Genomic DNA, 27,751 nt, shown 5'->3' with positions numbered 1-27,751 from the left:
TACAAGGTCTACTAAAAGGAGATCCTAGAAAAGACTAAGTTTATTTCCACAGGAAACCATTTAAGTATCTCATATAACATTGAATGACAGACGAATCACGAATAGAACACAGTAGGCCTACTATGCAGTAGATATGTAAATAAAATAAAATGAAAGAACAAAAAAAAAGAAAACAGTAAGTCTATACAAACAGTAAGTATATACAAAGAAGGGGCAGGGGATGGTAGGGCTGGGCTATTTTTTTTATACCAGTTGCGAACGGCTGCTGCCTGTAAGTGGTTTTTCAGGGCAATTTTAAAGGATGCTAGGGATCCACACTCCTTTATGGCCTTCGGTAAGGCTTTCCACATTTTGGTGGTAGCCTAATTTAGATGCACGTTTTATTGTACGCAACCATTCAGTTATTATTAACGACTTTCAGTGTGGTATCCCTACTTTGGGAATGTCAATATATAGGCAAATATTTTCAAACATTTCTCTTTTCGCCCCCAAATGTAGGCTGGTGAAAATAGTTAGATCTATCATCTACAAGCCCTGAGGGCCCCTCGCGCCTCGCTAAGAACTTGTAGACCCCTAAAAACTCTCTGACACACACACACACACACACACACACACACACACACACACACACACACACACACACACACACACACACACACACACACACACACCTTTTCTTTTGCCATGGCGTCATAAGCTGTTGTCTGGCAACCGACCAGAGCCAATCGTAGCGCGACAGACAGTCCCTCTAAGCGATGGGATCTGAACTCTACCGGACCCCGGTGTATGTTCCGTTAATTTCGAGCAGCAGAGCAGACGCACGCATTCAATTTCAATAGAGCAGACACACATGAATTGAGTTCATTGAGTTCACTTGACTTTACGTTCGCGATTCGCGAAACGAACTACAACCATAGAGTTATAACAAGACTACAACACAAGCACAATGTGGTTGACAGAGCCGTCGTGTTGTCCAGTGTCAAAGCAGCCACATCCCACGGTAGAAGAACTACCGTGACAGCCGTCACTACATGTTAATAGTTTCATGTGGGCAAGACAACAGTCTCTGTCTGGCCCAGGCTGCTTATTGGTACGTATCAAACAATTACTAATGTTTAACAAGATTTGAATTGCTTTCATGAGATATAAGCATTGCCTCTTCCTCTTTTTTTAATTAATATTTGCACATTAAAAATGACCAAAGTACCAAAGACATTCACCGTAAGCTGATTGGGAGGAAGGCCAGGGTAGTAATGAGTCTTCATCAGCAACATTTCATACAAAAACTCGACGTCCTTCACACTGTGCAGCATGTGAGCTACATATAAGTTCTCTTTGTAAAGCAAACATTATTCTTGTATTTTACTCAACTGGCAGAGATTGTCTTTTAACCGTTCATAACTAACTGGATACATGAAACTATTATTGTAGATAATCTGATTCTTACTTTAACAGAATTTACACTTTACTGTAAATCCCAATGTATGTCTGGCTTGGTGTCGGTTTATACAGTGTTTGACCACTAGAGGTCAGAGTGTGACCAGGACCGGATAATATAAACATATTTATCTTCACCACTTCACACAACACAACACAGCTGTCCATTTCATTGGGATTTTTAGGTCATTCAGTTTACATAGACGTTTTTACAAATTGACCCTAATTCAAAATGCCAAGAAAGTATAGGACAACCTTGACATGACAATGTGTCCGCCTATGTATGCTCTTATACCAGCCATTGTAGGAGGGCTTGGAGCGCAAAGGGCGCAAGTGACATTTTCAAAATATTACAGGACAGCTTTTCACTGATTTTTAATTATTTAATTAGAAACAACATCCAAAATATATATTTTAAAATACATTCACTGAAGCCTAATCTGTAAGTATAGATTGCTTAAAGTATAGTATAGATTACTTTAACATTGAAGCTACAAACCATTGCATAAAACCACTATTTAATATATATTAGTCACATAAATAGACATTAGACTTTACAATCACCCTTATCCAAAAGGCTCAAAACGATAGGCTAATCTTGATATGTCTATTTGTCAACTTATTTTGTTATAGCAGCATCTAATATACTTTATATTGCATGTATATGCTTTATAGGCTTTTAGCTTTTTTTTAGTAAATAGTTGTAAATAATTTGAAGATGCATTTTTATACAGAATGTTTCAGTGTAATGCACCAACCTAACCGATACACATTGTTTTTGGTATATACATATACATGGCAACATAGTTGCTTATCTAGTTATGTTGAAATATTAATGATGGTCACAGGCAGGCACTGAAAAGCCCAATTAATATATACTGTATAATTGCATATTTGGGGTGGGAGGGCGCATTTGGATTAGCGTACCGTGATTGCATTTTTACTATGTTGTAAAATATGAGCTTAAGCACTTTGCAATTTGGTCACTTATCCGGTAGATATTGAATGTACCACGTGTAACCATTCTGGTAACTGAAAATCACTGGGCCTTGTTCAAGTCCTTGAGGGCCATTTTGTTTTGACTCCAGGAAGGACACTTCTTCCCGTAACACTTTTGAAAATACACAGTTTCTCACTTAACAAGGGGTTTTATCACATTTCAAGAAACAAAATTCAGCTGCATTTATTCCAGACGTGTATGTAGCACTTGTGTTTTTTAGTATACATAGAGCTATACTCTTCTCTTTCCTCTGAAGACGGTTTAGAGGGAAGGAGGAGTTTAGACAAAGGCCCACTCCATAAAAAAAAATGGAGGCTTGTGCAGAGAAGCCATGGTGTCCTGCTGTACACTCTACATGCTGCCATTCCTACGTCTTAAGCGTCGAAATTAAGAGAACTAACAACAGATGCCAGACTGGACAGCTTCAAAACATTGTTCTACGGGGTCTGTATGCTAAGGATGGGCTGTTAAACGTCGTTATTTCACGATTTTAGGCCTAGCTCTCTCTGCTTATTTTCCCTTCCTCTGTCTCTCTCACAGCCACAGCAGAGCTGCCCTGCCTGCGCTGAACAAAGATAATTACTCAGGAAACATTCCGGCCAATCAGACGCCGCCTTGCATGCTGCCTGCGAGGGAAGGGACCAGTCAGGAGCCGGCTAACATTTACTCGGGCCTGATCGCCTTGCCTGGGAGAGCGGAGCCTTTTCCCCCGGCTGAGAACTGAGAGTATCCTCCATGTTTTATAAGTGTTGACATAACAGTGTGTGAGTCAGGCAGCCATGCATCCACAGAGGTAAGCCCTAAGTCTCTTTATCACTCTTAATAACATCATGTCTTCCTTCCTGTCTGTTCTAGTGACGGCTGATCTCTGGTGACAAGACGTGAGCACCTTTAAAAATCAGAGTTTTGGTGTATGTCCCCCCCCCCCCCCAGAGGAGGAGGGGGAGGGGTGTGGGGTGGATTTGGAGGCCTTGCGAGGCCTCTGCTCCAGTGTGGGGGTTGGGTGAGGACTCAAGCATTGCTCTCCCCTCTCTCTCTCTCTATACCAGGGTCACATGGGTGACCCACACAGCCAAGGCAGAGTGGACCATGACAAATCCTTTTTCCTTTATTATTATTATCATTACAAATATATATATATCGTCATTGGAAACCTTGTATGTCCATAACCGTTCTTTTTATATTTATCATTTAAAAAATGATTTAGACGATCTACAAGCACACAACGCCTCGCACCGCGAGGCATTGTGTGCTTGTAGATCTGCTATTTTCACTAGTTTTGTGCGACACTTTTGTATGATGAACTAGAGCTTTAATTTACCACAAAAAATAAAACATACACATTTGAAACTTGGAGATACAAGGTTTCTGCCCGACAGTGACAATATATAATATTGCAAAATAAGAGTATGATATAAAATGGGCACACATCTACTCCCTGTGGCAGCCTGGTTTTGCCAGAGAGAGGTGTGTGTTGGGGGATGGGTGGCATTGCAGAGTGCAATGTACTCTTTGTAAGTAGATTGGCTCTGTTGTTGTCTTGTGTGTGTGTGTGTGTGTGTGTGTGTGTGTGTGTGTGTGTGTGTGTGTGTGTGTGTGTGTGTGTGCGTGTGCGTGTGTGCGTGCGTGCCATGCCAGGCCAAGAGAATGGACGCGGGGGCAACAGATGTGTCTGTTTCTGAGGCGTGGGGGGTTGGTAAGGGGCAATAATAAGGGGCTGATGGCCACAATTGAACACTAGTCATCTTGGGTTTCATAATGGAGGGGCAGGATACACTGAAGACATGAGGAAGTATATTTATTGTATTTTATTTTATACTTTCAGATTTCAGTTTCTGGATTTTTTCCCCCCCCCTGGCCAAAGAACTCAGATTGAAGAAAGCGCTGAGGGTGCAGCTACTGTAAATTCTTCACATAGCCCCCCCTCCCCCCTCCTTACAGTTCAGTAAACGTAGTCGAGGAAACTCCTAGATTTTCTGGTGTTGGGACACCCGTGTGCCTGCATTGGTTCTCCATTTACAGCCCGAGGCCCTCTGTTTACGGGCCTGTGCTGCACTGCAGTCCACGGCAGCGTTCGTCGTAAAAGTGCTTCCTCTAGTTTCAGATCCTAAAAAACAGTGGCCATTTTGTGTTCCAGGACCGTCCCTCCAGGGAGAACTCAGGTCCTCCTTGCTCAGATCCTGTCAGGCGGCCGGGGAGAAAAGCAATAAGCTGGCCCTTTCTTTTTACAAGGTCTGCTAATGTCTGAAGTTAAATGTATGATTAGACCGTGCTGTGTTTCGCTCCTTATCTGTTTCCTCCCCACTTGTGTGGCATTCCGTGTCTCTCTCTACACAAAAGACACCATTGAGCTCCAGTTTCATTTACAGATCAGGTTTATTGCTTTCTAAAGGCAATTTTAACTTGTTTTCGGTCTGATTTATGAAAAGAATATATTTGGTGCTTAGTTTGAAAATGCTCAGAATCAAACATGCAGGATTGGAAATTATTTTAGTAGTTATAAGGGCTGTGGAAAAGAATGTCTTTTTTTATAGCTTTGTACAAAAGCTTGCTTTTGTTATGTGAGCTGCAGAACAACACCACAATGATTTCTTTTCACCCAAGATACAAACGTGCACGGCAAGCGTAAAACCAAAACCAAAAGTGAATCTCTTAACCACCAAGAAGGTGAAAGAGCACTATTGCACACTATGCAATAGTAATCATACATTTGTGATCAGTAGCGCGTTGTGTAATAACACCACCACGGTGAGGAAACAAATAGACCCGGGAATGTCTGTGTTAGCTGAGACAATGTAGGCATGAGGCAGTAAACAAGACACCAGGGATTGAATAGCAGACCATTGACTCGCTCCTCACAACCACAAAGATAATCTCCAGAAGGCTTTCCCCCCCCCCCCCTGCAAATCCCCCTCTGATTCATGCTGTCCTCCCTGGGACGACGGGCAAGCATGCCAGCCAAAACTGAAAAAGGAAAATAAAATGTCTAATGCAGGCAGCAGGGGAAATCTCTGCAATGCAGCAAACATGCTTTTTAAGAGGAAGAAGGAAAGCTTTGCACACTGATCTGTGTGGCACAGCGCCGCACAGCCGACCAATAACGTTCCACCCGGTTGGCCTTCCAGCCAATTGCAGCTGCAGCTGAGGTTAAAGATTGACAATCGAAGGGAGAGCAGGAGGGTGAGCGAGGGCCTTCTGGAAAATTCCACAGCCATCTTTGATCCACTCTTTACAGCCTTGTGAAAAATCCAGGTTGAAAGATTCTTTTATTTTTAGCACCAGTAGACTTGATGTGATGCATTGGGGGGGACATTGTATTTGAACACCTATTTTAGGGTTGTAAAAGGTTTATGGAGTTAGGTTGAAACAGATTTGTGATATGTTATGAAAATATACAGAGATATTTTATGGGTAATTGTGCTGACCTTCGATTCTTTTTGCTGAGAAGGAATTTGTCGATGATGTGATCCGTTCAGGAAAAGTGCTGATTGTTTGTGTTTTTCTCTGCATGTCTGCATATAATACACGTGTCTCACATATGAGGTTGAATGTGTCTGCTTTAATTTTCCTCCAAAACCCAGATAGCTTTAATAATAATACCTTTTTCTGTTTGTTATAATCTCTCTAGAGGTCACGGGCAGAAGGGCGACTGGTTTGGTTTGGTGTTTACTGTTTTCCCAGTCAACAGGATTAAATCCAAATGTTTTTCAAGGGCATTTTAAATACGAACACGAGATGACCTCTTGGTGACATTATTATTAGATGTCCCTCGAACTCTGATGCACACACTTCTCCCACTTAAACCCTATCGCCGATCTACAAGCTCGCAACATCACATGGAGTGGTGTGTTGCGAGCATGCAGATCTGCTATTTTCCAGAATGTGAGTTTTATTATGACATAACCCAGAATAGGGATGCTAGGGTAACCGTGTGGTTAAGGGTAGGACAACGGTTCGCCATGTTGTGGTGTTAAATGTTAATTCTCACACGGCGTGGCGTTCAATCTCTGCAATGAAACCTAATTAGGTTTTTGACAGCAGTGTTCAAAAAGCCAAGGCGAGAAAGGTAAGACAACACGAGACATAAACGTATGTTCCCTCGCCTCGTCACGGTTCCTGTTGTCTCCTCTCTCTCCCCCTTTATCTCCGTACGTGCACTCACTCGTGTGTCGGTTTGTCACAGAGCCGGCCGGTGTGCGTTTTAACGTTTTTTTTATCTGTAATCTTCACAGATCTCTGGTCTTTTTCCTGCATGGATGTGCCAGTGCCTGAGTCTGAAGCCTTCCGAGTGGGGGATGGGGGAGCGGGATGAGGGGGGGGGGTGGAGGAGGGGAGCCGAGGGGAGGGGAGGAGGGGAGCGAGCTGACTGTGGCCTCCATTTTCAGTGACGAGAAAAAACCCTGTTCGTCTCTCTCACAGGAGACAAGGAATCTCAAGGCACAGAGAACAGAGTCAGTTGTTGTTTTTCTGTCCATCAGGTGTACTTCTCGCAGAGGGGGATATGTACCTGGTCCTTCTGGAATAACCCCAGGGCCTGCAGAGGATCTATTTGGCAACACACAATCCTAGCAGGTTAATGGAATTACAACTCTCGGTGTCTGAGAATGGCCTTTTTTGGAACGGCATACCTTTTTCCCCGCATCCCGGTCATCTTGGTTGATTTGAGACGGCTGTTGTAACACGACAGTTGTACTCACTGTATGTGGCTGTTTGATAGCAGCGAATACAGGGGTTGTGGCATTGGGTTTTCGGCAGCTATAGGCTGCCTGTTCCTCCCTCTCTCTTTCTGTGCTTTAGTGCACGTAGCAGAGGGAGTTGGCTAACGTTTTCTCTTTTTCATGTGGGCCTCGTTTGTTCACTCTGTCCGGAACAGGAAGGCCCCGGAGGGGTTGGGGGGTGTGTGTGTGTGTGTGTGTGTCTGTGTGAGACTGTAAGCACATTGAAACAAGACACCCATACACCCGGATTCTATTTTTTATCTGGTTGGCCCTCCTCTATCCTTTTCCCAGATGACACAAGTTATTGAGGGTGATTTCTCCAGGTATCTGTTTTATTGTAGTGCTGCTAGTACGGTGCTGTATCAAAAAAAGAAAAGGACCAAGGAATGTAACTAGATTAGCTTGATGACTAGGAAGTGGAAACTCTGCCTTCCCTTGTTGGCTTGGTGACACTGTTGTTAGGGATTATGTTTGGAGTAATGCATAGGCCTAATCATTATTGTAGTTGGTGGCTGACAAGACCAACATCAAGGTCTACTGTGTGCTTTTAACGGTTGTATGTTTATCGGCTGGCTGATGTGTTCATGCCTAATGATCTCTGTAATAGTTGTATTTATGCGTGCTAGCAGCACAAGGCCATTAAGGTCTGGTCGGTGTCGCCTTTTGATTTTATTATCCGTGCTTGCATTTTGATCACTTGGCATTGCTGAGGTGAATCGCTGTGTACAGAGGGCTCACAAAGAATCAGTCTGTGTGCTGTACAATCTCTTTAAGGGGGAAATACCTTTCTTTTTTTTTTTTACTTTTTTAGGACGAAAACCTGCTTAACTCGCTAATGTGGTTGACCTTTGTGGCATTTGATGTAGAGCCATTCTCCTGCTTGGGATCTCGGGGCGATGAACTGGTCAAGTGTGTGACCTGACAGGGATCCTTGGGAGGTTTTGTCCGAGGGGAACGTGAATAAGACTACATCCTCGGCACAAAGGAGGAGCTAACTCTCAAAGAGCCCCATTCATCACTAAGGACCCCCCCTCCCCTTTTATTATCGTCCTTTTGCTCCTCCGAGGAAATGAGACGAGAGCGGAGCGGCAGTGGCTCGGAAAATCAGGCGCTTTTAATCAGTGTGCGTTTGTTTGTGCGAGAGGCCCGATCCTCGGATACCGTTTTAAAGTTTGCAGTGATATAAGAAACCCACCAGCGTCCCTATTCTGGGACGAACCTCCTGCGAAAAAAATAGACGATAGATTGTCTATTTTTGGCGAAGATATTTAGTGCGTAGGAGGGGGCCTAGTAGTATAGAGCCCTGGCTGGTAGACTCCAGTCAAGTATAGGGTGGTTAATAATTAATATCACATAATATTGTATGGTCATAAAATGTTTGTTATGTAACATCAAAAAGGATAATTACAGTATATCACTTAAGAGCGTCTTCAATGAGGTCACAGTCTTAGGCCTGAAAATGTCACCAGAACCCAGGGTTTGAAATCCTCTGAGCATATTATTAAGGGCTCACTGTTGCTGTTGATCTTTAAGGATAGTCATCAGTGCCACGGGGACGCTTGTTGTTAGAGGAGGGTCTTCTGAGGTGCCAGAGGCACTTTGAATTAATCACACTATACGATCTTTCCTCTGGTTGTGTTGTAATGGCCAATGCTGCAGTGCCAGCTTAGCCACTTAAACCCCTCGAATGGCTACATTAGCCGATCTACAAGCTCACAACTCATCGCATCTGCTATTTGAAGCCAAATGATAGCCCATCATCGTTCACATATTATGTCATGATGACATGTAGATCTACTATCTGTGCTGAATGTTTGCCTATATTTATCAAATTTACCCTCCCTTTTTTGTTCACCATCTTGTGCATAGCTGGTATTTGTGCCGAATTTTCACCCATTTCTATCGACTCTTCACCTAATATGACTGGCTCGGAGCAGGGACGCAAGCGTGCATGTGGTTAATTGCTACATGTGTCAAGGATGCAGAAATGAGGGACCTACTGTGGTCGAACAAAACGTTGCGTCTGTGGTCTCTCTAGGAGCACACAAATGCAGGTTCATCCGTGTTTAAATAACCTCAATGTGTTATGAACATAATATACCCGTGCCTCGCAGAGAGGAGTGTTGCCATGGTGATTCTTATACTACCGTATATTTAGGGATGGGACGATATGAAAATGTCATATCACGATGATTGTGACAAAAGAAATCGCGATTTACGATATTATTGCGATAATCAAAAGCCATTATCCTGTGGCGGAACATTTGCCAAAAAATAGCCGATCTACAAGCTCACAACACTTGTGTGCTTGTAGATCGGATATTTTTTGGCAAAGACATTTGATGAAAAAGTGAAAAAAAGACTATCAAGTACGTATATTATTAAGTACCTTTTACCAATTATGGAGGGTTTAAGTGGTACCGGATATGCAGCTCGGCAAATAAAAGGTGAATTGATCCCAGTGCATGACGGAGGACGATATCACGATAAATCAAATCTCCACGATATGATTATCGTGAGTGTTTTTTCACGATAAGCGATAATATTGCTTATCGTCCCATCCCTACGTATATAGTCTCTCCCTGGTTATTAGTGATAAAGTGGATATAGAGGACGCTTTGATATACCGTAGGAGAGGAGTTCACCTTTAATGCACAGTTTCAGTTAATGCATTGACGTCAAATAGCAAAAGACAGTCTCTAGTGGTGCATCCTTTGGGAGCCCGGGCGCCCTAGGTGCTGTTCCACTTGTTTACTGTGGTTCTGTGACTTGGTCTGTGTGTTACAGTGTTTGTGACATTGTCTTTCCCCCTCTCTCTCTCACTCTCTCTCTCTCTCTTTCCTTGTCTTGTGTTTGTTGCTCCTTGTTCTGCAGTCTGGCTGAGGACGAGATTAAGACCGAGTCCGATGTGGTAGAGGGCATGGATGCATCCATGCGCTCCAAAGGTAGGCTCCAAAAGCCCCAACTAGACCCAAACGAAGAGATTGTTTTGCTTATTTAAGCGTTCTGAATATTTAGATGGTATTTAGACGGTCCTATAGGCCTATTGATCTCGTTAAGTTGCAGATTTCATCGCTAAAGCGCTGTTTGGGTTCTCTTTGGGGTTTAAACAAATATGCTGTTATGTTTAACCGACTGCTGCTCGTTCAGTGTTTATGTCATGTGTCAACACACAGCCTGACGGCAGCTGTTACCATATCATTATCCTTAACGCGGCATTGATGTTACAGGGTCGTTAAGTTATTCTGTATTATGTATGTACGTATTGTTGTGATTACGGTGATGCTAAAAGTCAAGACACTCTACTCACCAGCATGCTCATTTCAAAGGTTCTTATTATTTTCTCCTTGCTTTACCACTAAGCAGAGGAAACATACTGTATGATTGAGGGACTGAGAGATTGTTGGATCTGATTGGTCTGAAAGGTCCAATCCAATATATATAGCACATTTTACAAACACAGGGTTTCCAAAGTGCTTCACAAAATAAAATACATAAAAACAATCAAGAAAAATAACACTGGTTATCAAACTATTAATTTAACTTGTTCGTACATTCATTAATGCTGAAAGAAAAATCGCCCTTGTGGTTGGACTTATGACAAGACAACAGTTTAAATTGATGCAAATTATTTGCCCTGAATAAACACTTCTGGTGTGTAAGGACCTTAAAGGGGGCTAGACTAGGTTGTAACTACACAATGACATCAATAAGAACTTATTATAAGGGGCCTCAGAACGTTCGCCTGGTCGCTCCTGCACACTTAGAGGCATTTACTGTCCGAACTGTTGGGATGGGTTTGGTCCACTCCAAGAGACTGTGTTACTGTGTACATTTGATCAGATTTGATCAGATTAGAGTGGGAGGGGTCTAGCTCTCAGAACAAAACAAAATACTTTTTCGTTTGCAGTGAAGGGACACAATTTGTTCTTACAGGCCATCACAGAAGAACGTTCTTATGTTGGGTGGATTATTTAGAAGCATGTAACGACTGTAAATCACTATGGGTCCATTTTATACTCTTAGAGTTATGATGGGGTCAATGGCAATAATGTATACGAAACTAGGGCTCATTGAAATGAAGAAGTTTGTGGTATGGTCGTGAGTGGAGTGAGTCTGTCCTGTCGCGCTGACCCGGTTTTCTCTCTGGCGTGCCGTCCACTAGTCCCCGAGCCGCCTCCGGGGGCAGCAGAGCGGCCGCCGCCCCCCCAGAAGAGGAAGGTGCCGAGCAGTCCCACCCACTCCTCCAACGGACACTCGCCCACAGACTCCACCCCCAGCCCGCTCAAGAAGAAGAAGAAACCCGGGGCCGTCAACTGTAACACCAAGGACCAGGTGAGGGTGAGGGTCCATGCACACACACACACACACACACACACACACACACACACTAAACCAGTGACACCAGCATTTTCACCTCACAAACATTTATTGGTATATATAATACAGTATGATTGGAAAACCAATCAATCAGATTGAAAAAGGAGTGCCCGTTTTCTTCGAGTTCACCACCTGGGTAACCTCACGTAGCCAGGCTTACTCATCTGCGAAGAGAAAAGCCTGGGCGCGATATGAGGCAGAGAGTGGGACTTCCCCCGTGTGAATTTCCCTAGAAGTTTTTTTTAATTTTTTTACAGTGTGTGTTTCTGCAAACGTATTCCCTGCTGGAAAAGAATCTGTTCTACTTCTCCCACTTCTTCAGTAGCGCTCGCAATAAACAATAGCCAAACAAACTTCCCTTAAACTCAGCACTTCAGCCAAATTCGAGCACTTGCGTTTATGCAACGCACAGCGCAGGTCACGCACAGGGTGCCACCCGGCCGGACCCGCGCACGTTGACGTCTCTCTGAGGTACCGAGACTAGTAGGACGAGGATTTATGACTCTGTGTAACCCGGACAGCGCCGAGTCGGCTGAAGGTTACGGCACGGCGACCAGTCGCCAGTGCCGCTCCAGTCGTGTCACGACTAGCGACTGGTTTTCCAATCATACTGTAGCATATATATATTTTGTTGAAGATAATGTTATATGTGAAATAAATGACTTGTCATGACTCATGCTATTTTCTCCTTCTTCCTTTTCTTCCACAAAACGTTAAATGCATATGTAGAGGCATTAGACTTGGGTGCACAGGCTAATTTGTGCTTAACCAAATCGTGGCTCTTTTCGACTACAAGAACAAAGCAATGCTAGATTTGTTTCCATAGGCTACCGGTGGGTTTCAGAGGTTCTCTGACCCTAGTTTGGGTCCTTCTGCTCAGTAGGCCTGTCACAACTATTACATAATTGCCTGATCACAATTATGTGAGATAATCGTGCGTTAATCTGTTGAAAAATAGTCTAGCTCTAAGCTCACCACAGCGTTGTGAAGCAATATGTTGAGAGCTTGTAGATGGGCTGTTTTCTTGGGAATTATTAAAGTATAAAATTATTAAATGCATGGCCTGCTTTGGCCATAGTACATTTTCTATTTTGAGTATTGGTATTATAAGTTTCAGTGTATATTTAAGTTAACTGTCATATCTACCCTGTGCAATTCTAGGTTTACAAAGCCTAGGAAACAAAGTCTTAGGCACACCTGATTGGCTCAGAGACGGGTGCGTAGGCAGTGATCCAACGTCTAATAAAATGTCTAATGAACACTTTATAATTTAAGCAACATTTCAGTCACATATACCTTCAGGCATGAAGATGCCTGAATAATAAGAGTTCATATTGTGTAAGTGCAGATGGTGTGCGGGTCATTTTGTTTTATTAGGATTACAAAGTCTAAAAGGCAAGCACAACATTTGTAACGTGTTTGATTTATATGTTCCAAATCTTCCAAAAACTCAATTGAATCTTTAATCGCAATTATTTGTACAACAATTAATCGTCAACAAAAATGTCATCATTGTGACAGGCCTGTGTCAACAGCAGAATAAAACTGATAATAAATGGACATAGTTTATACTAAAACAAAAAGTATCCCAGAACGTCATGTGTTCTGTGTAGTGTCAAGTTATGTAAGGTTCTGGGTTAGCCGTTGCAGTCGAAAAGAGCCATTGGTGGAGTGGTTCCTGGTTGTGTCAACGTTGCTTCATATCGTTGCTGTCGGGCAGAAACCTCTTATCTCTATACTTTTACTTTCTGCGTTGTTTCATTAAGTTAATGCCCCACTTGATCATCCTACAACGTCACACTCAAAAGCATAAAAAGTAGCTGATGCACAAGCTCGAAAAGGCGAGCTTGTCTATCTGCTACTTATGCTGTTGTTTCATTTGAATCCTGAAAAGTAACTGTTTTGGACATGCGAGGTTTCCACCCGACAGAGGCGATATGCATGACGTTAAGGAGGAGGGTAATTCCGGTTTAGCTTCACGTGAGAGAGGTTGTTGAACCTGTTGTTGTGAGTAATGTATCACACACACCCGAGAGGTTGCTGTTTGCAATTCTGCACCAAATTGACCCGTGGTCGGGTCCAAATTATAGGAGAGAAACTGGAAAATCTTGAGATTTTCTTGCAAATTCCTCACATAACATAATTGGGACTAAGTGTCTATTTAATGTGATTTGGTCTTGAATGTTGAACAGTGTTTGGTGACACTGTACTGATACTGTATGCCTACTGTATGTGGTTACGCAATCCGTACTGTAACCATCTTACGCAATATGTTCTTCATGCCAGTTGTGAGCCGTACAGCTCATGCATGCTGACTACTTTCAGGTTGGCAAACGTAAAAATAAACCTTTATCATATGGAAAGAAGCAGGAATTATCCTCCAGCCCCCGGACTCTTTTCAGTCAAACGTTCTGATCAGCATTGTGACTTGTGTCACTGATTTGTTGAGGGATTTAGTCAAGAGTGATGCACATCACACAAGGCTGGTTGTTGGTTCACATAGGAAAAAGTAAACGTATCATGTTTCACCAAACATGTATAGGGTTGGGATCCTTTTTAGGATTTTAATGATTCCGATTCCTTAATGGTTCCCTTTAACGATTCCTATAGGAGGTTCCAAATGAACCCTTTCAGGTCTATAACTCTGAGAGTGTACAAATGGAAGCCATTTGTACACTCTCAGAGTTATGGTGGTCTTTGAATTTAAAACCTTTAAGAATCACTGGTATTGTAATTGTTACAATTTATATAGCAGAAGTCCACATACTGTAACCAGCTCTGACGGTGTGATGAAACCGGTTCCAAATGTGATGGAACCCAACTCTAAACATGAAGTGAGAAATAAAAACGTTAAATCATCAGCTTTGAAGCCCAATCAACACCCAGCCTTGTGCGGTGCTAACTGTTATTTCCCTTTGTGCTGCTTTACCCTGCCTTACTACCAGTGTGTTTCTGTTGCACTGCACCTTTTTTTGTGTTTGTTTCTGCGTGTTTTTTGAAACCTGCCCCCCCTGTTTCTCTTGCCTGCATTTCAGTCAGAGCTAAGACATGGTCCCTTTTACTATGTGAAGCAGCCAGCACTCACCAGTGACCCTGTTGATGTTATACCGCAGGATGGCAGGAACGACTTCTACTGCTGGCTGTGCCACCGCGAGGGCCAGGTGCTCTGCTGTGAGCTCTGCCCGAGGGTGTACCACGCCAAGTGCCTCAAACTACCCGCTGAGCCAGAGGGCGACTGGTTCTGTCCAGAATGTGAGGTATCTCACCAAAGACGTGCGTGGCGTGCGTGTGGGGGTGTCTTAATTGGTGGTGCGCACGCTGTTGGTGTTTAAGGCACATTGCTTTCTCGTTTTGCAATAAGTGTGTGTGATGATTTGTCTCGTGAGCTTGACGGATAGTGGGGCTTATTAGTACCGTAGGCATGATCTGCTCTCTGTGCAGTTGTCTTTAACTGACATGAATGTGCATTTTGTGTGAGCTCAATCAGAAGATGATACAAATAGTTTACAGAACATTTAGTATTGTTTATCTTTGCAACTGAACATCTTTTAAAGGCCTTATTCATTAGTGAGACGATAAAAGAAATATATATATTTTGACCAACACTGGCCTTCGTCAGTGCAAAACACACAGTACCTATAGTATCTATTATGATATGTTTATGCAACTTGAGTGGCAATAAGAGTAAAGCGTTGCCCCGTAGTTTGACTTAATGCATGTTCCCGTTTCTGTAACAATTTGTAGTCTTTAATTGTGGTGTTTTTCTTGCAGAAAATCACTGTTGCAGAATGCATAGAAACGCAGAGCAAGGCCATGACGATGCTAACGATAGACCAACTCTCATACCTGTTAAAGTTCGCCCTACAAAAGATGAAACAGCCTGGGGTAAGTCAGGTATTCTCTTAAAACTATACAATACTAACTAACAATAGTATAGTCCTGTGAACTATAGGACAAAATATCCTGTAATGGATATTACCACTGGTTCTCAACCAGTGGTCCTTGAGGGGTTCCAGGTGGTCCTCAGCTAAATGATGGGGAGTTGGTAACCTATAACCAAATGGACTCTTATAGATCTTTAACTCCTGAGAATGTAAAATGAAGCTAAATGGATCTGTTTTGTTAAACATCTGCATTACTTAATTCACAAGAAGTCTACACAATTAGAGAATGTAGAATAATTGTTATTGTTGTTCAGTGTTTGCCTGTTGTTGATGTCAATACAGCATGGAATTGGGGGCAAAATCTTATCTACTATTACTTTAAGTGTTGGGTCTGAGAGGACAAATGTCATCAAAAGGTGGTCCATGGCTCACATGCCGAATAAATAATGAACCTTGATATGAAAAAGGTTGAAAACCACTGCTGTAATATAAAGGCCCAAATGTTGAAAGGCATGTTAATAATTGTCTAGCCTAACCCTTTCTTAACTTGACAGACGGAGCCTTTTCAGAAGCCTGTGTCACTGGAACAGCACCCAGATTATGCAGAGTACATCTTCCACTCAATGGACCTGTCCACTCTGGAAAAGGTAATGCACTCAAACTGCATTTAACCATGCCTTGAGGGGTTATGGGCAGAATGTTAAACATGCACAGTAGTTGATATGCTATTGTTCAATATTCAGCCCATAACCTTGCCTTGATTATGTCTTTCATCAGTGTTCTTATTTCACTGTGTGCTTTTGTGTGGGCTTAGGCATGGATACTGGTGAATGGCTGATACATTATTTCAGATTCCAAATCTGTACTTGGAAGCTGATATTGATACAGTGCGTAGCATATATCATTTTAATGACTTGTGTTTATTTTTTATTTTTTGATAGAATATCAAGAAGAAAATGTACGGCTGCACAGAGGCCTTCCTGGCTGATATGAAATGGATCTTGCACAACTGCATCATCTATAATGGAGGTAGGAGACCCAGACCTGCACTGTCCCAAATGAACTTTTTACCTCATCAGTAGGGATAGGACAATATTATTGTTTATCGTGATAAAAAACACTCATGATAATCGTATTGTGGCGTTTTAATGTAGCGTGATATCGTCCTCCGTCATGCACTGGGATCAATTCACCTTTTATTTGCCGAGCTGCATATCTGGTACCATCTATTGGTAAAACGTACTTCACTCTCTACCAAATCTCTTTGCCAAAAAATTGCCGATCTACAAGCTCACAACGCGTCACGTTGCGACGCGTTGTGAGCTTGTTGATCTGCTATTTTTTGGCAAATGTTCCGCCCCAGGATTGTGGATGTTGGGAATATTTTGATTAGCGCGATAATATCGTAAATTGCGATTTCTTTGTCGTGATATGACATTTTCATATCGTCCCATCCCTACTCACCAGTGTTGCAGATGAAAATGTTTACCCGCAAAACCAGACAAGACATAAAAATGTACATACAGCTTTTTATGGTGTGGCCTGCAAACAGTGGTCAGAGCAGATTGTAAAGGGAGAGTCCAAATTAAAATGAATTAATCACGAAACGGAGTTCCACTCCACTCCATGACAAGACATCCAGGAAGTGAAGTGTTACAGTGATTTGTCATTAAAGGGGGATGAATAGGCTGACTTGTTTTCCAGTTTAGATTAAAAACTACACAACCTTCATCAGTCATCATGCTACTCTGTTATGATACATTTCTGTTGACTCCGCTCTAGGTAATCACAAACTGACGGCAACAGCGAAGGTTATCGTCAAGATTTGTGAACACGAGGTACATGTCACTAATTTAACCACTTTAAACTGGCGTCCTTATTTTAGGCATGTCAATATAGGCCAAAATGTTTGTTATGTTGTTCATACATGCCAGAAATATCAGACCTACAAGCTCATGATGCGTTTCCAATGCATTATGTTGGGAGCTTGTAGATTGGCTATTTTAGCTATTTTTTGAAAATAGGTCTTAAGTGGGTGACTTGATTAGATACTAAATATACCAAGACGTTGAAATAGTCTATATTATAACATTGAATGACGGCAAATAGATGACTTAATCCCATACAATTGCAAAACTGTTTACGATGATGTTTATTTCTGCGTATGTTTCAGATGAATGAGATCGAGGTGTGTCCAGAGTGCTACCTGTCTTCGTGCCAAAAGAGAGACAACTGGTTTTGTGAGCCGTGTGTACGTTTACATAATCATGTTTTAAACATATTAACTCAGAGGTTATGACCTAAAGTCTTACAGGGTTAGAGGGTCTGATCAGTGGATTCTTGGGGCCTGATATTGATATTCGGCAGTAATCATTTTTAGATATTGATCCACAAGCTCACAACGCAAAGCAAATCTACAACCTGACAACGTGTCACAATGCACCGTGTTGAGAGTTTGTAGATCTGCTATTTTCTGGTTGTTGCTTTTGTACACATAAAATAGGGCTAAAGTGGTTAATCGGACAAATGTATTCATCTGATTAAGTCTCAAAATCACTTGTCAGATATTTGATTAATCGCTAGGAAGATAATCGATAGTCGCAGTGAGCTGAACATACAAACTAAACAACATGACTAGTATAATGTACACCTCATACAAACACAGTGACACAAAGGAAAGGTACTAGCCTAAGCCGAGCATGGTATGCAGCCATTAGATTTAAATTTAAAACCATAATACAGTATATAACATGCACAGAATATACATTTAGTTATGCCTTTGTGTTCCCCATCATAGAGTCAACCCCACCCCTTGGTTTGGGCGAAGCTAAAGGGGTTTCCCTTCTGGCCAGCCAAAGCACTGCGCGATAAGGACGGCCAGGTGGATGCACGCTTTTTTGGACAGCATGATAGGTGAGACTTGAATGATTTAGTTTAGAGTAATATGGTTCTTTTTGGTTACTTGTTGGGTTATTGCTATTTACAGCGTAAATGATGTGCAGAAGATGGAGAGGGGATGTTGTGATCGCTATATGTGGTCCACACACACTATATCCACTCGGCTACTGGGGTGCCCCAGGAAATTAGTCTCTTAAATTGTGTTTTGGTAGTTCATCAAAACACATCTTAATTCACCAGTGTACAGTAGACTGAAATGAAATGGGAGAGAGAGAGAGATGGGGAGTGACACGCAGCAAAGGTCGTCGGGATCGGGAGTCGAACCAGCGACATGCTGTCAAACCTTTTTTTTTTATATTTTTCACTGGTATATTAATTTAATAACTATTCCACATAGATTTGTTTTTTGGCATCTTTTTGAAACCTTTCTCAATTGTCTGCCCCCGACACTGATGTCAAATGATGTGAGTTTCCAGAAATGTATTGATTTATTGTTGTATTTTAAAGTTAATACATACCTTTTCTGAAAATGTTACATGCGCTAGGACCTGTTCAGAATTCGTATTGGAATAGTGCTGCCGTGGTTTTGTTTCAGACTGAATTCTGGGAATCACAGTTCTAACAGACTAAAGAGCTATCAGAGGTGTCACCGAAAGGACTACTAAAATGGGCATCACACAGTATGACATGTAATTGTTTCTTTCAAATACATCTATGTTTGACATCTTTTGCATTTTCTCCTCACCAGGGCTTGGGTTCCCATCAACAACTGTTACCTCATGTCCAAGGAGATCCCGTTCTCCGTGAAGAAGACCAAGAGCATCTTCAACAGTGCCATGCAGGAGATGGAGGTCTACGTGGAGAACATCCGCAAGAAGTTTGGGATCTTCAACTACGCGCCCTTCCGCACCGCCTTCACGGCCAAGAACCAGCTGCAGATGCTGGCCGACCCGAACAACCCGGACGCCGCCAAGGTCAAGACGGAGAAGCCCGAGAAGTTGCGCTTCAACTTCGACATGACCGCGTCGCCCAAGATGCTCATGGGCAAGAGCTCCATGCCCACCGGGATGAGTCGGAGGGTCTCCATGACGGACATGCCGCGCTCGCCGATGAGCAACAACTCTTCTGTTCACACAGGTTCTGATGTGGAGCCGGACGGACTTGAAAGGGGCCCGCGGAACCCATCCTTCCTCTACAGCACTGAAGAGGAATCAATGGACTTCACTGGTAATTGACTACTTAGAACTGCCGCTCATATTGACCAATATACACTGGTGATCGGGGTCCCTCTCTTATCACCTTTTTCCTAAGGGATTTTTAGCCTTATTTCCAATAGAGCAGGGGTCTTCAACGTTTTCAGCCCAAGGACCCCTTAGTTGAGAGAGAGATGAAGCAGGGACCCCCACAACCTGTTAATAGATTTCATATAGTTTCATCTTTTGACAGCACAATCATCAGTGTATTTTGGATTCATGTCAATTAGAGTTTTCAGATATTTAACCACTTGAACCGTCAATACTTATAAAACTTGTCCTTTCCCTCTGTACTTAGTCCGCTCTTTTTCCTCTCTACAACAAAGCTTTTTGACGAAAATAGACGATCTACAAGCTCACAATGTCTCATGCTGCGAGGCGTTGTGAGCTTGTAGATCTGCTATTTTTGGCTAAAGTTCTCATAATATGGACGCTAGGGTTCAAATGGTTAATATAAAAAAGGAAGAAAAAAAGTTTCTATCACACAAAGATTTGGAGGACCCCCTGTAGTAACTCTGTGGACCCCCTAGGGGTCACGGACCCCCTGTTGAAGACCCCTGCAATAGAGGACACATCATGTTTCAGGTCATTTGTCCATGTGAGTAAAGTTAAGGTAACCAAGCTTCTTTGCTTGCATACAGCATCCCCTGCCTCGGCGAAGACGGGCCCTGCAAGCAACGTAACAGGAAGTCCCAAACCCTTCAACCCTGGGCTGACTCCCAAGCAGGAGAGGACTGCAGGCACAGGGAGCATCCTTAATCTCAATCTGGGTTAGTTATCATTTGATAACCGCTGCACAAATAATGTTGCATTCACGTGGTCCGGTTTTCTTCTTCGTTTCGTTGACGTTGAATGCTGTCCTTCGTTTCCCTCTCAGATCGAGTGAAAGCAGAGATGGATTTAAAGGAACTGAGCGAGAGCGTGCAACAACAGCAGCAGCAACAACAGGGGACGCCGGTCCACCTTCCTACTCCAAAGAGGCCCATTAGGAGCCTGGACAAGACCATTGAAAGCTGCAAGGCCCAGCTTGGTACGTACAGTCGTACACATAAAAAAGACAACATTTCTATGCCGTCACATCACATCACATGTCTCTCTTATGTTGTGTTCGGACTAGCAGCGACAAAGGCTACGAAACAGCCAAGGTGTGGTCAGCTACAGCTACACTGTCAGCTAGAGGTCATTGAAGTTTTGCTCATCACGCGTGTCGACATCATCAAGCGTCCGTTTGTGGGAGCGACGAGTGAGAAAGATATGAAGGAAAATATGGGAGGATTGGGTTAAAAAGAACGGGGAACTGGCTGATGGCAAGAAATAATTTAATTACAAGCAGGAATTGTGAGGAGAGAGAAGGGGAGTTTTACAAATGGTGAAACAAAAACATGGTTGATTGACGCTTCACTGCGTCATTTATTGGAGCTCTGAAAATAGTTGAAGCCTGCTCAACTTTTTTTGGTAGCTTTTGTAGCTGGTCGCGCAGTGACATGTGTTGGACCTCAATTTGTATCTTCTTTATGTCGCCGGCTTCCATTGAAATTGGTTAGTAGCCTGTCATTTTGTTGCTACTAGTTTGATCATAGATGTAAATGTGCAGGGGTTAGCTAATGCTAAGTGTAGTGTCCATCTCATTGTTGCCTTGCTGTCTTCAATTATCGAGCCTTATAAAACATACATTAGTAACTTCAAAAATAATTTGTATTCAATGAGATTACTATCAGGTAAAATTTTAATTCAATTGGATTGAACGATACATTTTGTCTGAGTCATAGGTGATTGTTGCTGAGTGACGTTTGTTTTGACTAGTAAGTTAAAATAAACTACATACAATTTATTTATCCTTCCACATTACAGGAATTGATGAGATATCTGAGGATGTCTACAAAGGTGTGGAACACAGCGACTCTGAAGATTCCGAAAAGTCGGACTCCAGCGACAGCGAGTATCTCAGCGACGAGGAGCATAAACCCAAGAGCGGCTCCACCCCTGAGGACAAAGCGGAGCGGAAGAGGCCCAAAGCAGCTGCACAAGGAGACACTAAGGAGGGAGGGTCAGGGACAGGGACAGGGGACAAAGCCACCCCTGAACCCCCGCTCAGAGACAAGCAGGGCAGCAACGGCCCTGAAAGGGAGATCCAGGATAAGCACAGGCCGCCCCTGGCCCAGGCCCCTACGGACAAACCCAAGGCCACAGAGGAGGGGGCGAAGGCCGCCCCCTCGTCCCAGGCCGAACAGGACTCTGACTCGGAGAGGGAGTTGGTGATTGACCTGGGGGATGAGCACGGGGGTCGCGATCGCAAGAGGGCCAGGAAGGAGCCGGGGGCTTCTTCTGCCCCCAAAACCTTGAAAGAGTCTCCCTCTGCCAAGCTGGAAGGTGAGTTTGTTTGCAGAATATTCACTTTGATCTGCACTTCTCATGTGACATACTGTATGTGACTCACATTGAGCTGCTGCCTTAAGCCAGTGGTTCTCAACCATTTCAGGCCACGACCCCCAAAATAATCATATTTGAACTGCCCCCCCCCCCCCCCCCCACCCACCCTGACAAGCATATGGAATTGTAGGAGTCGAGACATAACATTTAGTTTTACTCGGTTCCACAGATAAACATTGTAATATAGCCAATCTACAAGGCGTTGTCAGCTTGTAGATCGGCTATTTTCAACATGTTTCTTGTATTATTTGACAATTTGGCCAATGGTTGACCAGTTTTTATACTTTTTTGATTACTTTTGATGCAGCAATGGTCTTATTTCTTTTCTTTCTTTCTTCTTTTTTTGAAAAAGGTCTTGACTGTCCTTAAATTGTCACTGAACTGTCATCTGGGGACCCTGGGGGTCCCGACCCACAGGCTTAAGCCATGTTTACATTAGCACAAACCTATGAAGAAATGTGGTACGCTGCACTCCCCATAAAAGGATCTATAAATTGCTTCCAGTTGCAAATTGATTTTACTCTTCGCCAATTAGTTCAAAGTGCAGATTTTGGCCGCACATTCCAATGCAGTGAGCGGATAAGAGTTCAGATGTCAGGCACTGGTAGAATAGAAATTCATGTGAGTAAAAGGTTTCACATTGTTTTGTTTTGGTTTCTAGGTAAATTCCCATCATCCACCGTAGCAGCTTCACCGGCACGTGAAGCCTCCTCCACCTCCACCCAGAAAGACCCCTCGCAGTCACCCGTCACGGCCGCTCTAAACCAGGGTTCAACTCTGACCTCTGGCCCAGCCCCCAGTGCAGCCCCGGCAACCAGCGCTGCTGCCGCCCCCGTCTCCTCAACGACCCCGACGCCTGCAGCCGTGAAGAAACAGCGCCCTCTGCTGCCCAAAGAGACGACAGCCGCAGTGCAGCGAGCGGTTGTTTGGAGCCCCACCAGCAGCAAGTTCCAAGCGTCTGAAAAGTGGCAGATGCAGAAGGTGCCACGGCAACCGCTTGGAGACCAGCAGCCGGGGGCGACGCAAGCCCAGACCCCGGCCCAGACACGCAGCCCACAGCAGCTGCAGTCACCACAGCAGAACAACTCCTCCAGTACACGATACCAGACAAGACAAGCAGCCAAAGGTACCAACCCTTAGAAAAGTTTAAAGCAACACATTTACCTGGTTAAGTCTCCCAGTTGAGCACAGAAATTATGTCAGCAACATTATTAATACGATAGAAGTCAGTGTTTCTCAAACTTTTACATTTCAAGGTCTCCAAATGGAACCATGGAACCAAATTAACCAGTTAGGGTTCATTTGGTTCCATTTGTACACTGTCAGAGTTACAGACTTGTATGGCTCAATTTAGACCCCCCAAAATGAACCCACAGAGTCCCTGGAAGCCACTTTGAGAACCACTGATATAAGTGGAAAACTCCACTCCTCTACTCTCACTCAATTTCCAAGAACTATTCTAACAACGTATCAACTTGATCATTAAACAGATAGAGGCAGACTTTATTCATACCCTGATGTTCAATTCGAAAATTCAAGACCACTTTCCTGTTATTTCTATTTATTTATTTTTGAGTATGAGGATGACAACTTTAGAAGCACACACACAGGGATCTCCTCTGAGAAAGATGCACTCAGAACCACGAGGGTCCACAGCAGAGACAGTGACAGAACCAAAGGGGTCCACAGAGAAACAGACAAAACCCAGGAGTCCTACAGAGAACTGAGGGGATCCACAGAGACAGAAAGAAAGGGGTCAACAGAGAAAGACTGACATTAACTAAAGTATTACTTTATTAAAGTAATGGGGCATTTCATCTGGAGAAAGCTGCTCAAGTATATAAATATCAAGATTATCCATAAAATGAGCGATAGATCTTTTTTGTTTTTTCATGGGGATGTTTATTGAGTTTACATTTTTTTACACAAAGACCGATAGATCATTTTATTCCACAAGTTACCCCCACCTACTCCCCCCCCCCACACACACACACAGATGCATGTGCCTGCAACTGGCTGGCTACTTATTTTTTTTACCCACCTAGACATTGTATACACTAATGGAACAACCTGTTCTGTGTTTTTTTGATTATTGGTCTGTTGATCAGAGGACTGCCCCCCCTTTTTTATCTCTGGTTTAGTCCTTTGTAAAGCAGGAATTTTAAATTAGCGGAGCATTTGTAGCAAGTTAGGACTAGTATTTTTTGGAGTATTCGTTTACTCTGGACTGATGGTATGTTTTACTCTGTAGGTAAACTGTTTTTTTTTTTTTGTACCCAGGGTAGAGTGTTACCGGGTGTTTTTATGAAAGCATCACAGTGCCTTGAATAGGGCTTGATATAAATGGTTAGCCCTTACAGATTGAATGATTTCTCTGTGGTCTCCAGCAGTGCAGCAGAAAGACTCACCACAGTCCACGTCTTCGTCGGGTACCACGGTCAACTCTGGCACTTCCTCTTCCTCCTCCTCCTCCTTCACTGCAGGAGACCTGCAGATCCCCACAGCATCCGCTGACGTGGCTGCAGACATCGCCAAATACACAAACAAAGTAAGTCCAAGAGAGACAAGAGAAGTCTTACTTACATAGCTTACACTTATTTGCACGTTGTTGTCGTGCACTGGAGATGGCTGGGTGTACAAGCTCACAATGTGTTGCAGTGTGACACGTTTGGACAGACATGTACAAATATATAGTAACAGTATGTTTATGCATATGTATTTCTTCAATAAAGATGTAAATGATAAAAGTATGTAAGTTAGGCATGACTCTTTGGAGACATACTTCGTGAAAGAAATTGGGTTTTATAATTTTACGAAGATATAGATTTTATCATAGATTTATATCAGAATAGAGCAATTTATTATTGTCTGTTGAGTCATTAATCATATGGTCTTGAATGAACCTTTCAGATTATGGACACAATAAAAGGGACAATGACAGAAATCTACAATGACCTTTCGAAAAGCACTTCCGGAAACACAATCGCAGAGGTAAATATTTGTGGGTACAGTACTACAGCTGCATCGTAGAAATGCCTTTCACAAGGCACATCTGATAATAATGATGATGATCATCATCATTGTCACTGGATGTTTTTGTTCCAGATTCGACGGCTAAGGATCGAGATTGAGAAGCTCCAGTGGTTACATCAACAAGAGCTATCGGAGATGAAACACAACCTGGGTATGTTTGCTTGCTTCCATTCATATTAGATCTCATTTGTACGTTGTCGCGTGACCGTGTCATACGACTTCATGTTTGTTTTTCTCTCAAAGAGCTGATATTTATACCACCTGTCTTCATGTATGGTAAACAGATCATAATATACGACATTTTTTGGAGAGTGCCCGGATATTTCTTTCATTTTAGTGACTACTTTCCTTTTGATCCGGGGGCAGCACTAACACTTTTTGCCTGCTTTCAATCTCCGCTGAGTACCTGGTTTTGATCATTTCTTTTTTTCTAAGGCAAAAACAAAACTGCCTAAAATAATACAAAAAATTATACAACTTAATTTGTGGATTAATCAGTATGTTTTTTTGTTCCCCTTTTCTATTTGAAGAGCTGACGATGGCAGAGATGAGGCAGAGTCTGGAGCAGGAGAAGGAGCGGCTGGTGGCCGAGGTGAAGAAGCAGATGGAGACGGAGAAGCAGCAGGCGGTGGACGAGACCAAAAAGAAACAGTGGTGCGCCAACTGCAGGAAGGAGGCCATCTTCTACTGCTGCTGGAACACCAGCTACTGTGATTACCCCTGCCAGCAGGCCCACTGGCCAGAACACATGAAGTCCTGCACGCAGTCAGGTAATGTGCACACACGCGCACGCACACATACACTCGCTCACACACACATTTCAATTTCTAATTTCTAATTGTGAGGACAACATCTTCGGACGACAATTCTATTCTATGAATGCGATGTTTACCTTTTTCTTGTGTGTGCCTAACCCTAAAGCTGAGTTACACTTGGTCTAAAAATCAGGCATAGCCCCTAAATGTTTAATCTTAACCCTAACACCAACTTGAATCATTTCCTAATTGTAAGTTTACGTAAGTTAACTTTACAGATCTTTTTTTTTTAACCATAAAGCAACCATTTATCTTGGGCGGACCAGTAAAATGGTTGCAATGTCTACTTCTGAAACTCTACTATACTTGTGGCCACATTTGCCACTTAAATTAACTTAAAGTACACACAGACACACAAACACACGCACACAAAGTACAGCCATTTTCTCTGCCGGCTTTTCATGACTTTTTCTTACGTTCTTCCACAGCCACGGCCACAGCCTCACAGCAAGAGCCGGAAGCAGAGGCTGGCTCAGACCCTTCGGCCAAACTGTCGGGCCTCTCTCCCCCTGCACCTGCACAGGCCCTCGTTTCTGGAGCGGCGTCCATGCCAGACAAAAGCTCCTCCCCCACATTCATGGACAAGACAAAGGACAGTGCCGGCGTTACTGTGACCTAACCACTAACACTACACTACAGGCAGACCCAACCTGTTGGAAAGCTGCTGCGTGTGCTTACGGCGTAAAACGCAAAGGCACGCGCCTCGCTTGAAGGCCTGCGTCTCTGTGACAAATCACTCTTGATTTCCCATCCGTCTTTCTTCAATCTGTAATTGAACATTTGCAATCATCCCCAATCACCCAAGTTTCACACGCCCATGTTCAGTGGATTCACCCCTATGACTGTACAGTAAGTACGTCTTGATCAACAACAAAAAAATGTGAGTGTATATTTACACGCCTATCTTGCCTGGCTCCAGACCATAGACTCTGCCCACTCCACTGAGTGGACTGTGACTGTCTTCAGTCTGATATCAGGCTAACGCGCCTATCCTCGTTTTATAGCTCTGTTTCTTTCCACAACACATTTTCTGATCTGAAGAAGATATATGAAATCATCAGATATATTTGCTACATAACATCTTCTTTGCTGATCTCGAGTTCTTTCATGCTGTTTTTGTTATTGTTTTCTGTGTAAAACGACATTTTTAAACAGCCCAGCAGTCAAGAGTGCATACTGTTTGTGCGATGCCATCCATGGCATTTTTTTTTGTAATGTATGTACGTTTCATCTTTCTGTCTTCAGCCATGTCAACTTCATAAAATTGGCTCATATACATGTTTTATATTGTAGTTCCACAGTGTATACATAAAATTTAATTATCCATGATTTATAAAAAAAAAAAACTAAAACTGTACAAAACATTTTGTATGAAGATACATGAACAATATTTATAGTGTTATATGATTTTTTATAGTGTTTTGTGTAAATCACATTTCTGTACGTCTGAATGTTTGTTTTTGATGAATCATTTTATTTGAAAATGAATTATTACCTTAAAATGAATGTCATTTCTGAGGAAAGTCTATTCAACTGGTTGGTTATTAAAAAGAAAAACAGTACTCAGACTATTGTAAACTGGGGTAAATGGAATCTGCAAACGACTGTATATTGTTAAGTGTGCGCATGTGTGTTTTAATTTTGTGTCACGTACTTGTTTACATATTGTACATACAGCAAATGGATTGGTGCAAACAAATTAAACTGGTCTGACTTATGAACCGGTGCTTATACTGTGTTCTTTTCCATAGCTTCTTAAAACAAAATAATTTGGCAGAGACCCTCAATTCATTCTACATCCATCAGTGTCATTCATTTGTTCTTTTGGCCAGGTACCAATCAAAAATAGAAAAACCTTTGCAGAAAGAAATGACACTACTGACCCTAGACTAGTTGGTGCATG

The 27,751-nt window shown here is 42.8% G+C and overlaps 1 protein-coding gene across 9 annotated transcripts; it reads left to right on the top strand.

Moving 5' to 3' along the window:
• The first annotated feature begins 836 nt into the window (after nt 1-836).
• On the top strand, nt 837-27,505 carry LOC308291707 (MYND-type zinc finger-containing chromatin reader ZMYND8-like). 9 transcript variants are annotated; one of them, XM_080733827.1, is made up of 21 exons: nt 837-1,090; nt 2,978-3,230; nt 10,030-10,100; nt 11,321-11,496; nt 14,571-14,792; nt 15,307-15,420; nt 15,974-16,066; nt 16,361-16,448; nt 17,202-17,257; nt 17,593-17,670; nt 18,217-18,332; nt 19,066-19,544; nt 20,212-20,340; nt 20,448-20,600; nt 21,422-21,940; nt 22,662-23,126; nt 24,388-24,548; nt 24,911-24,991; nt 25,106-25,184; nt 25,564-25,803; nt 26,277-27,505. In XM_080733827.1, exons 2-21 carry the CDS (start codon nt 3,217-3,219, stop codon nt 26,465-26,467), a joined length of 3,525 nt encoding a protein of 1,174 aa, XP_080589953.1. In that variant the 5' UTR covers nt 837-1,090; nt 2,978-3,216; the 3' UTR covers nt 26,468-27,505. The 9 variants fall into 9 exon arrangements, with proteins under 9 accessions (XP_080589953.1, XP_080589955.1, XP_080589954.1 ...); XM_080733829.1 differs by lacking the exon at nt 837-1,090 and adding an exon at nt 2,751-2,881 and having other exon boundaries at nt 11,321-11,490; nt 24,391-24,548; XM_080733828.1 differs by lacking the exon at nt 837-1,090 and adding an exon at nt 2,751-2,881 and having other exon boundaries at nt 11,321-11,490.
• Nucleotides 27,506-27,751: the final 246 nt, after the last annotated feature.

This window comes from Nannobrachium achirus, assembly GCF_963921795.1.
Source record: "Nannobrachium achirus genome assembly, chromosome: 9".
Lineage (NCBI taxonomy): Eukaryota > Metazoa > Chordata > Actinopteri > Myctophiformes > Myctophidae > Nannobrachium > Nannobrachium achirus.
This window is presented reverse-complemented; position numbering and strand designations above follow the sequence as displayed.